Source organism: Blastomyces gilchristii (assembly GCF_000003855.2).
Source record: "Blastomyces gilchristii SLH14081 genomic scaffold supercont1.4, whole genome shotgun sequence".
In the NCBI taxonomy this organism is placed as follows: Eukaryota; Fungi; Ascomycota; class Eurotiomycetes; order Onygenales; family Ajellomycetaceae; genus Blastomyces; species Blastomyces gilchristii.
Genome location: NW_003101679.1, coordinates 337,765 through 353,331, shown reverse-complemented (window position 1 = coordinate 353,331; position 15,567 = coordinate 337,765). Strand labels below are relative to the sequence as shown.

Below are 15,567 nucleotides of genomic sequence, written 5' to 3'. Positions count from 1 at the left end.
ATATTCGGTAGTAATCAGTTATATATGTCATAATATGAAATAATAAGTACAGAACTTCGTACTATATGTTATTATTGAAAGCAGACATGGAGCAGAGTCTACTTACATGGGCGTGATGGATAATATAAGGCTGCAACAGCAGTTTGTTTCCAAGGAGTTTGCTGTCAACTTGTGTCAAAGCAAGCAAAACCTCAACTCTATCTCTGGCTCGAGCCCGTTGGTTGGTTTGCCACTGCCAGTCGGTGGGGTTAGTTAGTGTTAATATCCATGGCATGGGCCGGGCTGTAGTTACTTTAGCTCGTTGGAGGATTGTGGGTGATCCCTGATGACAAGTGATGAGCTTGGTTGACTTGCTGTGGCTTCTGCCTGTGCGAATAATAGTTAATACTTATACATACCAAGCTCACTTAGATGATTGGTGGATGATTGGTGACTGGCTGAACGAACTCAGCTCAGACAGAAGCTTTTGAACGTCCAACGAGGCTCAACTTTGCTCAAGGCAGCCGTGCCCTTTGAGGTTGAATAAATATATAGTTACACACCAGCACAGCGTCACTCGTCGTTTTTATATGGTCTTTAGTGGCAGGAGTTCCAAAAGAGAGATATTGAACACCAGACTTCCAGAGACGAAGAAGAAGAAGAAGAAGAAGAAGTACATGTACTTAAACTCATAGCTTTTCTTGCTCGTTCTTCGAAAAGTGAGGCTTGCAGAGTTGCTGTCCTCCGGCCAATCACGCGCGGGTTGGCCAAATCTCGGTGTGGTCTCGTCTTCTGGTCTTCTCGTCTCTGCTTCAGCTTGCGGCTTCAACTTCAACCTCTTCTCACCCCGACATCTCTTCATCTTTTCATCTCTTCTTCTATCCCCCTCGCCCCATTCACCACCATCCACACTGCTCCTCTTACTCCTCCTTGTCCCCCCAGCCTGTTCGTTTCCTGTTGGCTTGAATCTGTCTCTCACTGCTGCTGCTGCTGCTGCTGCCGCCGCCCTAGCTTGGGCTTGGCCTCTTATCTTCCCTCCCTCAGAACCGTTGGCGATTTCTCTTGCCCGTGAACTTATATTATTTTGATTCGCTTGTTCATCGTTTTTGAGTCAGAGAGCTCCAACTAGGTGCTCACCTCATTTTTAGCCTCCCGTGTTGGTTGTTGTTAGTCATTATATCCGCTCTCAGTTGGCTTCCTGTTGTCTGATGCATATTGAAATACCCCGTAAACCCATCGCCAAAGCTAACTTGCTGAGCCGCACATCTTGATCTCTTTTGCACCCATCACAGTTTTTATTATTGATCTCTTCTTCTTTACTTCCAAATATCCCTTCTCTGGCAGCAGAAACCGCAGCCTGCCAAGTGATCGAACCCGTCAAGCAATGGATGTTGCCCCAGCGCTTCCCCACACTTCGCCCTCGCTCGAACCCTCCCAACAGTCTCGTTCTCCTTTTTCCTCGCAAGCCGTCATGCCTCCGTCTTCTCCTTTCCAATTCGCAACCACTACAGCCCCTCAGAGCACATCCGCCCCAGATCGACCGGCACAATCCCAAAATGTCGACCATTCCGCACACAATTTTTATCCCCCAACCGCTGCCTCCAGTCCTTCTCCCGATTCAGATCTTCAGTCAACTCCGCAGCAACCTTCGCAAGGGGACTCTATGGATACTACCTTAGACATTCCACAACCACAACCACAGCCACAAGCACAACTACAACCAGATGAGAGCTTCTCGAGCACTGTTCTCTCGGAGTCAACTGCTGAGCCTGAAGCAATTACCTCGGTCCCTGAAGTCATGGAAACTGAGCCAGCCCCAACCCCCGAAGTTGTCAATGATGCTGCTCTGCCAATTGTTAACTCATCTTCAACCGATGCTGAGCCTCCTACAACCACGGCTACTGAAGAAATCGTGCCCGCATCGAATGTGACGGGTGCGTCAGACAACGAGAATGACCCCCACGTAGAACCTTCATCGGAACAGCCCTCATCAGACCAGCCCTCGCCTCAAGATTCTGCTGATAGCCCGCCCGAACAGAATAACTCACAGGATGACCTCCAGAGCATTCCCCCAGACTCACCCAGCAGTGAGGAAGAACATGCTTACTGGGCTGATATAGAGCAGGACACTTCGTCCCCCGATGAAGGGGAAATCAAGGAAATTGAGTCTGGCGACGATCACAGTGCCTTGGATTGTAAGTATCTAACACCTTCGCTACCCTTCCAAGATACCTTGGGACCAAAAGAACCAGTCTACGAGACACACTGTAGCTTGCTAACTTGTTCAATGTAATCTGCTATCCAGATGATTATTGGGAAAAGACCTTCTATAGTGAACTTGATGACCCCGAGTATACACCCGCAGAGAAAGCCCGCCTCACCTGGAAATTCAAAGGCGTACGAGGCACGAAGGAAAAACCAAACCGTGCTACTATAATGAGATCACCAGCCGCCTTCATTGGTGGCCTTTACTGGAGAATAAAATTTTTCCCTAGAGGTAATAACGTAGAGTCTCTGAGCATATACGTTGAGTCTTCCCCCACCCCCCCTGAACAGGACAAAGATATCCCCGAGACCGAATTCAAAGTTTTCAAAGGTCCCCCAAATGCCGTACTGAGTGATTTGGTGCCGGAGGTTGATATAACTCTCCCAGCTACGGCTGACTCCTGTAGGGAGGCTCCAACAGCTCCAGCCTCCGCTTCTCAGGACGACGAGAAACAAGAACCTCCCGCTGCAGGTAATACCCAACATATACCTATAGAGGAGCCAACGAGTGAGCAGTCGAGAGAACTTCCACCATCTGAAGCATCCCAGGATTGGAGGGTATCGGCTCAAATAGGCGTCATCGTATACAATCCCAATGAACCTCGAACCGCTTACATGCAGTCCTCGTGTCACCAGTTTAACATAAATAACGTGGATTGGGGCTGGACAACTTTCCATGGCCCTTGGAACAAGATCCATGTACGACAACGGGGCCAGAGGCAAGCTCTGCTTCAAAACGACACTCTCGCCTTCGATGCCTACATTCGAATTATCGACGATCCAACCCAGTCACTGTGGTGGCATTCAAGCGAATGTGAGCCTATCTGGGATAGTTTGAGCCTGACTGGTTATCGGCCCATGGGTGCCTCTAACGTGGAATATAGCTTTGAGGCTGCTGGTTTGGTATCGTGGCTTCTCCTCGCACCTTTCCGGGAAATTATTCAGAGCGTGGACGTCCTGGAACATATCACCACACCAGGTGTTAGACCTAGACCATTGTGCGAGGCCTTGCAGAAGCTATTATGGGTTTTGCGGACACCACATCTACCGCAACTTTCAGTTGATACCGACTCGGTCACTAAAACGCTTCGAAATTTGGAGGAATTCTCAGGGGACGTGATGGAGTTTTGGGAGAGGTTTCGACGCTCACTTGAATTAGAACTGGAAGGGACTGATGCCGTTCAGAAGATGGCAAAAATATTTGACGGTGAGGCAACTGACGAGCAGCCTGACACCGTCAACTGTTTCCGCGGAGACTTCAACTCGAGAATTAAAATTTCGGCGGAAACTTCAAACAACGTGGAATCTGCCGTGAAACAGTATCTCAGCGACAAACCCGGAAAGTGGTCACTGCCTACTGTTCTCCATGTTGAGCTCTCTCGCCAGAAATTCGACAAGGCCAGCCGCCAATGGAAGTTTATTTCGCGACGAGTTCGGTTAGATGAAGAACTCGATCTGTCGGATCTTGTTGTTGAGCCTCAATCTGGAAAATACAGCCTTTACGGGTTTGTGGTCTATAAGGGCGAGCGGACTTCTGCGCACTACTACAGTATCCTCCGTCCTGGTGGACCGGGATCGCGCTGGCTTGCGTTTGAAAATGAAGGCGACAGCAAGATCGAGTGTCTGACCACCAAGGCGGCGATTGACGCTCATGAAGGCATCTCACCCCACGACGAAATCGACGATCACAGGTCCAGACATGATGTTGCCGTTGTTGTCATGTATGTTCGAAATGACGTCCTGCCCCAGTTCCTGACTGGAAAAATCGAACCGTGGGATATTCCTGAGACAAGACAGTATTTTTTTGAATCTGGACATTTGCCATTCACTTCGTCGCCCTCGGTTGCCGTTGAGGTATATTCCCTCGGTGACCTCTCTCTGGTGGGCAATAACTTATTTGACATTTATGACTTGATGGATACTTCTAGATCCGTTGGTCGATTTCTACATTTTACCCTGCCAGCAAGGACAACAATTGCAGAGTTAAGAGACAAGCTAGCGCTGTGGCAGTCGAATGAGGATACAGAGGTGAAACCGCAAGATATCCGCCTGTGGCGGATTGGCCGTCCAAAATCGTGTTTCGCCCCCACCTCGCAGCTCACAGCTATTCAAGATCTCTCTCAATCCTTGGTGTGTTCTGAGATGGACGTTTTGCGCCTGTGGATGCACGTCCTGACTAAAGGTAAGCTGCGTATAGTTGTCACGTATAACGACCTGAGTGCGTTGAGGCGTTTCTCCATAACCAATTCTAACCGATTATTCTCAGATGGTGCAAAATTATTTGCTGTACCCAATCCACTAGCCCCTGCCGGCGCATTTGAAAATGAACAGGTCGCTGAGGAAATTGCAGAACCCGTGGATGAGTCGAGTAACCCTGTAGATGAATCTCCACTGGAAGGTCAGGATCCCCAGGAAGCCCAGGATGTCGACATTGCTGATTCAAACACCTCTACCGATCTGCTGCAAATGGAGGAAGGTAGTGATGCTACTATGATACCTTCTAGCCAGTCATCCGAAGGCGTACGAGTAGCCGATGAGACGGAGACACCGGGGCCCGAAACCTTGCTGCCCTCTGATAACAACAACTCATCCGATGGCACCCATCAGGATCTCAACAACCCCAGAGGCGAAGATGTTCAAATGACTGACGCAGAGCCCGACGCTAATACCTCGCAGCACCTGCAAACAGAGCCGATTGATGCAGAGGCAAATTCAGAGGACGTAAATATCTTCCAGGAAATTGCGATGGGAGCTGCCAACGAAGCATCCACCGTAACTGACCCAACTGCAGATCCGGTGGCGCAGGCGACCACACCAGAACGGTCGGGCGAATTTCAGGCCGGCGACGAAACTGGCTCAGCCGAACTTGCAAGTACTAATACCGAACATGTTTCTACGCCCGCTCCTTCTCGAGAAGACTCGGTCATGCAAGATGCTGCCCCTGGAAATCCATCGGACGTTTCAACCAACGAGAGCTCAGCCGCAGTTCCGATGACAGGGAACCCAGAGAACGACATCAATGAAATTGCTCCACTGCCACTGGAGAATCTAATTCATCCTCCTGTCCGGCTGACTGCCCAAGTATATTATTTTGTCCAGATATTTGACTTGGAGAAACAAGAATTCCGCTTTGCCGGCGTTTTCTTTGGTAAAAGAAGTAATTCCATTAAAGCTTCAGTTCGTGCCGCTCTTGGATGGCCGGATGATAAATCCTTCAACCTTTGGCATCGTGCTGATTGCATATCGATCTCGTCCATCTCCAGCAAGGAGAGATTTAACACAGTTTTAGCTACCGATCAAGATGGTGAATGTTTCATTGTTGAGGAGGTGTTACCAAAGTCACAGTATGTAATGTCCGACTGTTCATCTTTTAACATGTATTTCTTTCTTTTCTTGTCTTTTTTTTTTTCTTTTTTTCTTTTTTTCTTTTTTTTTTTTCTTTTTCCTTTTTTCTTTTTTTTTTCTTTTTTCTTTTCTTTTCTTTTTCTTTGGCATTGCTAATGTTGCAAACTGTGACAGATGCACGAAAATTTCAGAAAGTGGTTCCTTCACCAGTCCCAGTTTGCTAGCTCAGTATCTTCGGGCTTTATCTCGGCGGCATCCAACGCAGTCTTTCACTGGCACGAAAACCATTGATGCTGTTTTTAATGGTGAGTATTATTCCGGGGAATTCAGTAAGGGATACTATCATGGCAAAGGTACTCACATATCAAACTTGGGTGCGACCTATACTGGCGATTTCGTCCTGGGACAACGCCATGGAAAAGGTGTCCTGGAGTCCCAATCCGGCGATACGTACGACGGGGATTGGTTCGAAGATCAGCAAAATGGGCAGGGAACGTTCATAGAACGCAGGACTGGGAACAAGTACGTTGGTGGCTTCCGCGCTGGCAAGCGCCATGGGAAGGGCATCAGTTACTGGGAAGTTGCCGCTGAAGAAATGGGCCTCTGCCAAATTTGCTACAGCGAGGATCAAGATGCACTATTTTACAGCTGTGGCCATGTCTGCGCATGTGTCAGTTGTGCCAAACGGGTTGACAAATGCCCCATATGCCGGAAGAAGGTCGCCAATATCGTGAAGATTTACCGCACTTAAATACGGCCTGGGGGTGCTGGCCAGTCTTTTCTACCATCTCATGCCGATTTTGAGAATGTTCAGATGAATGATGCTTCTGGGAATGATGATCTCGCTCTTGTTTTTGCTTGACTCTTTGGGTTCCCTCTCGTCTTTCCGTTTCCTGTTCATTATCTTTTTTTCTCCCCCCCCCCCCCCCCCCGGCCCCGCTTAAGGTGACATTGATTGCCCCGAGCGGCGACGACTTGGTTTCAGCTTGAGGGTTATGCCCGCCTCTGTTTACCTGCTCTGCTTCTTACCTGTTTATTTTGACGACTATGTGCCCGTTTTCGCGCGCCCTTCCACAGTTATTTTAGCGATGATCATTGTTAGCGAATCCCCTTCAAGATCTATATATCGTATCGTAATTCCCTAACCCGTCTTGTTTATCATTTTACCACTCTTGCTTGGTTTCGATCTCCACCTAAAATTCTAGATTCAGATACAGCTTCGTCATTGCTGATTTCGGTATTGTCGGTTCCTTGGAAGCGACCATTTTTGGATGAATATTGTTTCTATGTACATACACTAAGAGTAGAGCGAACTAGTTGTTAATTTGGAAAATGGCTTAAGTTGGAAAAAAGAACTTGGTTATAACTCAGCGTGGTTTGCGCCCCCTGATCTCTTTCCACAACAACATTAACCTAGTCAGTTGTCTGAATGCGAGAGTTTTCATCTAGATCATATTTTAAAACGGTGAAGAAAAATTCCGTTGACAGAAATGGATCTGACATGTGTGTAAAATGTGGCCCATGTACCCTCCGCGCCAGTGAGAATGAGCAATAGTGTCGCAATAGCACAGGCACGGATTATTAGAAATGATTAATATTATCGAAATACGTAACATCCAAATGAACATGGACTGTCTAAGGTATATGGCGCGGATACCACTATACATTTATCGATGACTGATACCCTATTTATTCCCCCCCCCCCCCACCCCCCAAGGCCTGCTCCTTTGTGAGACCTTCTCTCCCTTGTTTCGTCTCTTCTTCAGCCCCCGTGAGCAGTGACCACGGACATCATTTTTTCTTGTTTTATCTCTTAGATTCTTTGGTTTTTTTTGGTTTCCCCTTCAGCACTGCCTTAGGGTTCAGCCCTTTTCTCCGCAGTTTATTTCGCTCAGCTCTTGCAATATATGTCGCATCTTCTTCCTCGTCAAAAGGTCCGAAAGGTTCGTTTTCAATCTGCTTCTCCTTCTCCTCGTCTATAATAGGAGCTCTGTCAACCACTTCCTCCGCCTCCTCGATTTCGGACTTGGATCCGTTTGTACTTGATTTCTCCGCCGATTTAGGACTGGGGCCCATTTTCTTCAGCTTGCAAACATAGAAGCCATCAACGTTTTCCCGATGAGGGTAGTAGCGCCTCGTGAGCGGCATTTTATCGTCAAACTTCTTTCCCATGTAACTCTTAAAGCCAGGGCTTCCAAAATTTCCCAAGCCAGTATCCACGATCTTGACATTAGGTCGCTTGCGGAGAGCATACTGTACAACCCCTTCGTTTTCTTCCACGGTCACACTGCAAGTAGAGTACACAATATATCCACCGGTTTTAGACGCGTGATCGGTCGAATCAATTGCCGCTAGGAGCAGTTGCTTTTGCATATGTGGCAGTGCAAGAAAATCACGTTCGGTCTTCGAGGTTTTGATGCTGGGATCCTTTGAAATGACACCCGTTCCCGAGCAAGGCGCGTCAAGTAAGATACGGTCGAAACCACCAAGGATCTTGGGAAAGGCTTCTCGCGCGTCGAGATTCGAGACGATTGTGTTCTTGCACCCGAGGCGGTGAATGTTGCCAATCAAACCTTTAGCACGGGGTTTACTTGCGTCATTTGCAAGAACACATCCGGTGTTTCGCATTAACGCTGATATGTACGTCGTTTTACCGCCGGGTGCAGCAGCCATATCGAGAACGCGCTCATTTGGCTGTGGCGCCAGTGCCATGACAGGAAGGAAAGATGATGCAGCTTGTAGGATGTAGTGGCCAGCAAGATATTCGGGAGTAGCACCTAATGGTACCGCAGATTCGAAGACCTGTAGCCCAACTTTGGACCATTTGCCTACCGGTTCAAGGACGACACCGCGGTTAATCAAGGCTTGGGCGAGAGAGCGGCGGTTGGTTCGTAGCGTATTTGTCCTAATAACAACTGGACGGGGAGATTCGTTTGCTTCGAAAAAGGCGAATGCTTCACGGGGAGTGAACAGGTTGAACAGTTTTTCAGCTAAGTATGGAGTGTAACCGTAATAGGTGCAAATGTCGGATATGAGAAGGTTGGTATAGTCTGCTCGGGACTTGCTAGGCCGCCCAAGTGTGGATAGATCACCAAGTATGCGAATTGTTTCTGTAATACGGCTCCGAAGAAGCTGGAGGTCGGGAGCCAGGCCGATCTGTTTCTGCGCTTGGTTGTCAATCCCGAAGACGTCCACACTATCACCCGCGATATTGGTCTGAATGGCAGACTCTTTAAGTTCTAACTCGGCATGTTGCCCTGTAGCTTCTGTTTCGAGATCTAGTTTCCTTGATAGTCCTTCAATATTGGCGGCGGTAAGCTTTTCCTCCGCATCAGAGATATCTTCGTCTTCCGAGAACATGGCCTCTCGAGGATGGTCCTCTTCCGAGTCAAACGCTGAATCCAAACCCCCATCGCTATCTGAATGTTGGGAATCCGATACCTGGTCATCTTCAATATCGCTGACATCGTCGAGATCTTCGAACTCATCCCCCGGCAGGTCCTCCGCACCACTATCGCTGGTACCTAGCTTCTCCAATTCAACAAGCTTCTTTTTATTATCTCTGACAGCAGGCTTCATTGCCTTGACAACATTTCTATCAAGAGAATTCCGTGGCCTGGAGTGTTTTTTATTCTCTGTGCGTCGTTTTTTCCCCTCATGAACAGTAGCATCGTCGAGATCTGAGGGCTTGCGCCGTTTCAGAGATGAAATCTTCGATTCGTCCAGGGCCGGGGGAGGGCCCTGTTTCTTCATCCGTCGTCCCACACCCATTTTCAACTAGGGATTGGTTTCTTTGGGCTGAAAGGGGAGTAGTAAATGGCTAAGAGCTTGGAGCTAGATTGGAAGGTGATGGTGAACGATCCACCGCTCCTTTTTGCATATCTTTTATATCTTTTTCCTTTTTTTTTCTGATCCGGCAAAATTAAATTTCAAGGCGCCGGAAAAACCGACCGGCGAAATATGCCGTATTTGGATAGACATCCCAACCCATTGATTGATAAGGCTTAACTACATACAATATTCAATAGCACATTGCAATACTCCTCCTGTACGTTGCCTCTGATTTTGTTCGCACGGTCGCTTTCTAAACTGAAGCTGAGACACACATTATTACTTGAGCTGGCCCTTTCGTGCCAACCAACCCTCCACTGATAGGCCAGCAACTACGCTTGGGAGGGCCCATAGTAAAATACCGCACATCATGGCAGAGCTTACTTTTACCAAATCGTTCCTCGCGGCACTCGATACGCGGCCCGTGAAGCTTCCTGGTGATTATGTCTTCGACCCCAGCAGCTTCTCGGCTCCACACCCGGTAAGAGAAAACAACTAGCCAAGAATCAGTGATCAGATCCCTAAAACCTGACCGATGCCTCTGTTATCCCTCAGTACACCCTGCCCCGCCTCTCTGATTTCCACCCCCCGATGCCCAAGAAAAGAAAACAAACGGCGACTCCAGGGTCATCAAAGTCAATAACCATTCACTTGAAGTCAGCCAGAAATCCGACTCTACATGTGACGCTGGATAATTGCGCCATATCTTCAACTACAGTCAAGGAACTTCGGGAAACCGTCCAAGAGAGGGTCCAGACGGCAGACAGTGAGAAGAAGCCTAGCCGTGTGCCTCTGGATAAGATAAAGATATTATGGAAGAAGAAGCCTGTGCAAGGACAGACAATAGCGGATATTCTAGGAAGCGATTCTACCGCACTCTCGGGGGGAAAGGAGATCGAGCTGGGTGTCATGATTCTCGGTGGAGCTACACTTGCCCCTGTAACTCCCAAGGCGGAGGAAAATGTCCTCTTGAAAGAACCGTCCGAATCACTTCCTGCTCAGGGTCCGGTGGAAAACCACCCAAGTACCGCGCAGGATGTTCTGTCGACTGAGGAGTTCTGGGACGATCTAGAGTCCTTTATGACGTCTAAAGTGAAGGACCCGGCTCAGGCATCGCAGATTAAATCCATGTTTAGAAAAGCGTGGACTTCCTCCCAGTAGCTTATGTCTATAAAATATTTAGTTCGCCTTGGTGCGAATGTATTAGCTTTTGTTTACTGTGAGATCCCGATCTCGTTACGGCTGGTATGGTTATGACGTAGAACGCATGTGGAGCATTTCACATTCATATATATGTATATATTAATTACTTCGCTCCGAGAGGAAAGCAACGATGGTGTGATTTGAAGTGCCTTTGAGCGGTGGCGGGAATACAAATAGAAAATATGTTAATACACAGAAGATAACAACAGAATATAAAGTTTCGCTTACCCTGTCATCAAATATACAATCGCATAAAAAGAAAGAAAAAGAAAAAGAAGGAACGAAGCAGGATGTAAACACCACAACGCTTCCCTGACAGTTGATAGAGGGTATTTAGGTATCGTCAGGAGGCATGAAGTATAGGCGGATATTACATATGGCGGCCATCTGAGTTATTTTCAATAGTGTCCAAGAAAATGTGCAAACGCGCCGGGGCCAAAAAGGCAGTCAGAAGACGGAAGCGGGAGGGGGAAATAAAAGGGGGAAGGGGGAGAAGAGTGGGAGTAGCAAGACAAGGGACATGAAGTTTATGACAGCTGAGGTTGGACATACAATATAGAATGGGAACAAAGAAAAGAGCCGCGCGGAACATTGGTTATAACACTAGGGCTTACAGTCCCATTAAATTTGACCGCGAAACCCAAGCAACAAGCACCAAACAAGGCAACGAGACTGAGGGGACAAGAACTCCGAACCATTTATCATTATCTCGCGAAGACCTTAACCACTCCATCCCCACCCCCGCTCACAACCCATCGTCCATCTTGACTCCAAACTACAGAGCAAACACCCTCTCCTCGCAGAAGTCGATGACTGGTAATCTCCTGCGCACAATTCCGCTTCTCTAGTGACCAGAAGCGTAGGCTTGCATCATGACCTGCAGAAACGAGCTCGCGACCATCTGGAGAGAGAGAGAGAGAGGAGATTGCAGCAGGGTGGGCGAGCATAGTGTAAGTGCATTGACCTGTGAAGAGTTAGTAAACCTTAAATTGGGAAATCCCGAAGCTGGCGACGAGATGATGAGATCGTTCATACCACTATTGGCATCAAAAAATCGAATATAACGGTCTTCATAGCCACTGATAACAACGCCTTCGACTCCACCACTAGTGCCAGTGGCCCCATGCACAATGGTTTCTTCTTCTGCCAAAGCTCTGTTGGGGTCCAAGTTCACCGTCCCATCAAACCCAACCGTGCTTGCCACTACAGAGTTAACGCCAGTCGCACGAGTCCCGTCGTAAGTTTCCAAGCTAGCCATCCCAACGATTTCTTCCCCAGATCGAGTGTCATAGATAATGATGGAGGCGTCCGCATATGAAACAACAAAGTTGACGCCAGCAAGTGACAAGGGGCTGATAGACGTAGGGGAGGGAGAATTGGACCGGATTATGTGATGAATCAACGTGTAGTGAAAGGGTGTTGCACTTGCAGTGCTTGGCTGCGGCGAGGAAGGGAAGTTTGAACCAGAGGAGATTGAATTTGCTCTTCGACTTCCCCCAACCCTTCTATTTCCAGCTTGTGGAGAGGCCAGTTGGGGTGGAGCACTCACAGCCCATATCAACACCCTCCCGTCGGAGCCTCCCGATGCAAGGATTATTCGATCGGGACCACCGGAATGGCTGCATTGATCGCCAAGGATAGATCCTGCAGTACCTGGAAGAACACACAAAGCCCACACCGAATCTGTATGTGTATCTAGAGAGGCTTTCGGGTCAACTCGACCCCTTTCCCACACTTTAACGCTTCCATCCTGACCGCCCGAGAATACCCAGCCATCTCCAAGAGCACGACCACCGCTCGAAAAGTTGGGAGCAGGAGGGCATGCTGCCAGGCAGGTGACTGGACCCGAATGCCCACGATGAGTGAAGTAACTCGTTATATCAAGGTCATTATTTGGACTGCTACTATGGGGCCCAAAGCTACCATAGGATGCTGGAATAATCCAACGCTTGATTGTTCCATCATCGCCGCATGTACATATTTCCGGTTCTGATGGGCTGCCCCCACCGGTAAAGATAACGGATCGAACAACATCTAGATGGCCGCGCAACGCGAATCGAACTTTGAAGTTCAACGCGTCAGCCATTAGTCCGCTCAAGGTACCTAGCTCACGAGAATCGGTCGTCCCTTCGCTGTGTCGCCTTCCTGAACTTTTCCTCCTATGAGATCCCGGTCCTCCTCTAGGCGGGGATTTTGGGGGAACAAAATTAGCCTTAGGGAAAACATCCGTATCAGGTCGATGATGTGCTCCGCTTGATGGGGATGTAACATTCACTGGAGGTTCATCAAAATTCCAGCCATCGGCATCATCGGATAAAGGTTCCCTGGGGACGGTGGGTTGAGGTGAAACAGAAGCGGGGACCTGCTTTCCATACGAGTCGAAAGTATGCGTAATTGATTCCACCTCTTCATCAGTAACAGGGGGATGATCAAAAGGGTCTTTCCGGCGATCCATGGGGATAGGATGTGGACGTTGCTGGTCGAATGGATGCCCTTCAAGTTGTTCTTGCTGGCTTTGATTCGACTGGGGTCGGCCAGCATTGAGATTTTCAGAATAACTAGACGCAAGGGGTTGATGTATCGACGGCTCGCGGACCATATTTACGTGATTTTGTTGCTGTTGCTGTTGTTGGTGTTGGATTTTCTGTTTTTGCTGGTGCTGATATTGATGTTGTACATATGCGTCTTCAAGGGACGGTCTCTGCATTTGGTGGTTTTGATACCCATGATCCGACATTTCCTGCTGGTCCAGTAATTCTGGAGGAGGATGGGAACCAGGGATTATATGATAGGCAACTTCCTGGGAACATTTTCCAAGATACATGCGAGACTTTTCACGTTCTGAGTCCTGACGGACATCTGGGTTGGACGAATTTTCAACGTTACGATTGGGGTCGATTTGGGCAATATTAGGTGCTGATCGTTCTATCGGGCTCATCAGATATGATCCAAACGGAAGTAATATATTTTCAAGGGGAGAATATCATACGTTTTGGTAGCGCTTTGAGGTTTTCTTTGGCAAGCTCCTTTGAGTCCTTGGTCACGTCGACAGCCTCTCCTGCAGATAGGCTCTTGACTTTCTCCCGTTCTTTTTTCAAAGCAGCCTCAAGCATCTTGACATGTTTGCCTAACGTCTCGTGCATTCGCTTGCTAGTACGGGCATCGCCCTCTAATCTACCAATTCTCGACTTCATTTCAGCACGCTCAATCTCCCACGCATTTCGATCTCGCTCATGTCGGTGCCATTCAGTCTGTAGGAACCGCATCACACCTGTAGAATAGGGCGAGAGGTTAAAAGGAGGTGAGTAGAATTCATAAGAAATAGGTCGATTGACATCAACCAAACAATAATTGACCAGATCCCCTCCTGTCCCTAGAAGAAAGGAAGAAAGTAGTCTAGAGGAGAGAGCCCACCTTGCAACGTGTATTCCGTGCCCTGTTGATGGCCCATGTGAGCAGAAGCACCATCAGTCCCTGCAGCCATTCCCCCGTTCCCAGCCATGGCAGATGACGGCTGCCAGGCCATTCAAGAGGTCCTCCAGTCCTGATAGGGCTAAATAGCTTGTTGTAAGCGTACACCCTTCTCCCTTTGACTTTTCCGTTTCTACAGGTATTTAAGAAAAAAGTCGCGGTGACAGTCAATTGCGTGGATACCAGGGACTAAGGGGCATGGAATTGCGCCGAGCGAACGAGCTCGTAGAAGGGGGGAAATAGGCGCAGGCGGATGCAATAGCAAACTAGCGCTATATAGATGGGGAAAGTAGGTAACGGAGGCGTGTGAAGATAGTTGTCCGTCGAGTGCCCGTGTCTCGTCTGTCGTTCGTCGTCGATTTTGAATCCGCGCTGGCTGAACAACTGAAACTGCGTCGTCCTTTTGCTTTTGCTTGCAGTCCAGCCACGCGAAGAGGAAAGGGTTGAGCTAGCCTGTTTGGGGGCCACGGTGACATGATTCTCCGGTCCGATATGGTCTTGGCCGGGGTACGGTACAATCCGTGGCTGCCGAAAGAGGAATAGCGGCCCAGCGAGCCGTTTTGGGTCGGAGAAAAATCATGTGAATGTGTTAGGACTCGGTTACATGGATATCGGGGTGACAGCAGCTTCATATTAGGATGTAATATTACTGATTCTTGAAGAAGAGAACTAGATAGTAGAGAAGCAGGGAATGAGTATAAGACACTGCAGTGTCTGTGAGTCACATAATGTGTACATAAGCATGTTCTAAGTTCTAGACCTTACACTCTGCCTTCTCACCTCTCTCATCCCTCTTCCAGAGTGATGAGATTATTATATTATACATGTGATATAGATAGTAAGATATACAGACAATTAGGGAATTAGAGTATACAGTAGTGAAAAAAAAAAAGAATAATAGAAACAGTGAAATCAGTAGAACACATTCTGTTCTATTCTGAGATTTTAGTGAGACACACTCTGTTCTAGAGTTTATATGAAGTAGCAGAAGTCTCTGATCCTACTTTTGAAACTTATAGCAGAACACACTCTGCTCTACTTCTTAATAAGATATACTTTATTCTATTGAGAATGAAGAGACTTATTATAGATTATTCTCATGATAGTAGTCAATACTGTAATATTATATCTGAAAAGAGTTAAGTATATCAGTATATACAGAATCTGCTTATAAGATATCTGATACTGAGTTTATTACTGATAATTGTTAAGATCTTATTAAATAGCAGATATAGAAGATATTAAGATATGACTGAGTATTAGAGAGATAGTTATTATCTATTTATTTATTAAATTAAAAACTGTGAATTACTTAATATACTAGATATTTCATTCAGTTCTCTCAGATAAGCTTGATATTAAGTATCTCTTAAATATTATTATTATTATTCAGATCAGAGTGTAGAGTCTCTGAAAAAATATACTAATTATTAAGAATGAATAAGTAATGTAATTCTAGAAGTGAGATATGAA

At 47.4% G+C, this 15,567-nt stretch overlaps 5 protein-coding genes across 6 annotated transcripts; 2 read left to right on the top strand and 3 right to left on the bottom strand.

Annotated features, from left to right (window-relative positions):
* Positions 1-328: 328 nt before the first annotated feature.
* On the top strand, positions 329-7,056 carry BDBG_02656. 2 transcript variants are annotated; one of them, XM_031720890.1, is made up of 5 exons: positions 329-1,145; positions 1,272-2,174; positions 2,285-4,426; positions 4,511-5,588; positions 5,764-7,056. In XM_031720890.1, the coding sequence occupies exons 2-5, from the start codon at positions 1,364-1,366 to the stop codon at positions 6,338-6,340; spliced, it is 4,608 nt and encodes a 1,535-aa protein (XP_031577230.1). In that variant the 5' UTR covers positions 329-1,145; positions 1,272-1,363; the 3' UTR covers positions 6,341-7,056. The 2 variants fall into 2 exon arrangements, with proteins under 2 accessions (XP_031577230.1, XP_002626479.2); XM_002626433.2 differs by having other exon boundaries at positions 329-2,174.
* BDBG_02657 (uncharacterized protein) lies at positions 380-1,121 on the bottom strand (the record flags this gene model as incomplete). The annotated part of the gene is made up of 2 exons (XM_031720891.1): positions 380-1,052; positions 1,117-1,121. 2 exons carry the CDS (start codon positions 1,119-1,121, stop codon positions 566-568), a joined length of 492 nt encoding a protein of 163 aa, XP_031577231.1. The 3' UTR covers positions 380-565.
* BDBG_02655 (S-adenosylmethionine-dependent methyltransferase superfamily domain-containing protein) lies at positions 6,553-9,687 on the bottom strand. Its single transcript, XM_002626432.2, has one exon. The coding sequence runs from the start codon at positions 9,358-9,360 to the stop codon at positions 7,396-7,398; it is 1,965 nt and encodes a 654-aa protein (XP_002626478.1). The 5' UTR covers positions 9,361-9,687; the 3' UTR covers positions 6,553-7,395.
* On the top strand, positions 9,241-10,906 carry BDBG_02654 (uncharacterized protein). The gene is made up of 2 exons (XM_002626431.2): positions 9,241-9,901; positions 9,976-10,906. The coding sequence occupies exons 1-2, from the start codon at positions 9,791-9,793 to the stop codon at positions 10,579-10,581; spliced, it is 717 nt and encodes a 238-aa protein (XP_002626477.1). The 5' UTR covers positions 9,241-9,790; the 3' UTR covers positions 10,582-10,906.
* On the bottom strand, positions 9,745-14,725 carry BDBG_02653 (WD domain-containing protein). The gene is made up of 4 exons (XM_002626430.2): positions 14,038-14,725; positions 13,613-13,894; positions 11,659-13,548; positions 9,745-11,587 (listed from the first exon to the last, which is right to left on the bottom strand). The coding sequence occupies exons 1-4, from the start codon at positions 14,147-14,149 to the stop codon at positions 11,328-11,330; spliced, it is 2,544 nt and encodes an 847-aa protein (XP_002626476.2). The 5' UTR covers positions 14,150-14,725; the 3' UTR covers positions 9,745-11,327.
* Between the last annotated feature and the right edge of the window lie 842 nt (positions 14,726-15,567).

Coding starts and splice junctions, on each gene's coding strand:
- BDBG_02653 (XM_002626430.2), bottom strand. CDS start 14,149: ATGGCCTGGCAGCCGTCATCTGCCATGGCTGGGAACGGGGGAATGGCT. Junction 13,895..14,037: donor CACGGAATACACGTTGCAAG/GTGGGCTCTCTC, acceptor CCTATTCTACAG/GTGTGATGCGGTTCCTACAG. Junction 11,588..11,658: donor ATTTTTTGATGCCAATAGTG/GTATGAACGATC, acceptor AACTCTTCACAG/GTCAATGCACTTACACTATG.
- BDBG_02655 (XM_002626432.2), bottom strand. CDS start 9,360: ATGGGTGTGGGACGACGGATGAAGAAACAGGGCCCTCCCCCGGCCCTG.
- BDBG_02656 (XM_031720890.1), top strand. CDS start 1,364: ATGGATGTTGCCCCAGCGCTTCCCCACACTTCGCCCTCGCTCGAACCC. Junction 2,175..2,284: donor CGATCACAGTGCCTTGGATT/GTAAGTATCTAA, acceptor TCTGCTATCCAG/ATGATTATTGGGAAAAGACC. Junction 5,589..5,763: donor GAGGTGTTACCAAAGTCACA/GTATGTAATGTC, acceptor AAACTGTGACAG/ATGCACGAAAATTTCAGAAA.
- BDBG_02654 (XM_002626431.2), top strand. CDS start 9,791: ATGGCAGAGCTTACTTTTACCAAATCGTTCCTCGCGGCACTCGATACG. Junction 9,902..9,975: donor GCTTCTCGGCTCCACACCCG/GTAAGAGAAAAC, acceptor GTTATCCCTCAG/TACACCCTGCCCCGCCTCTC.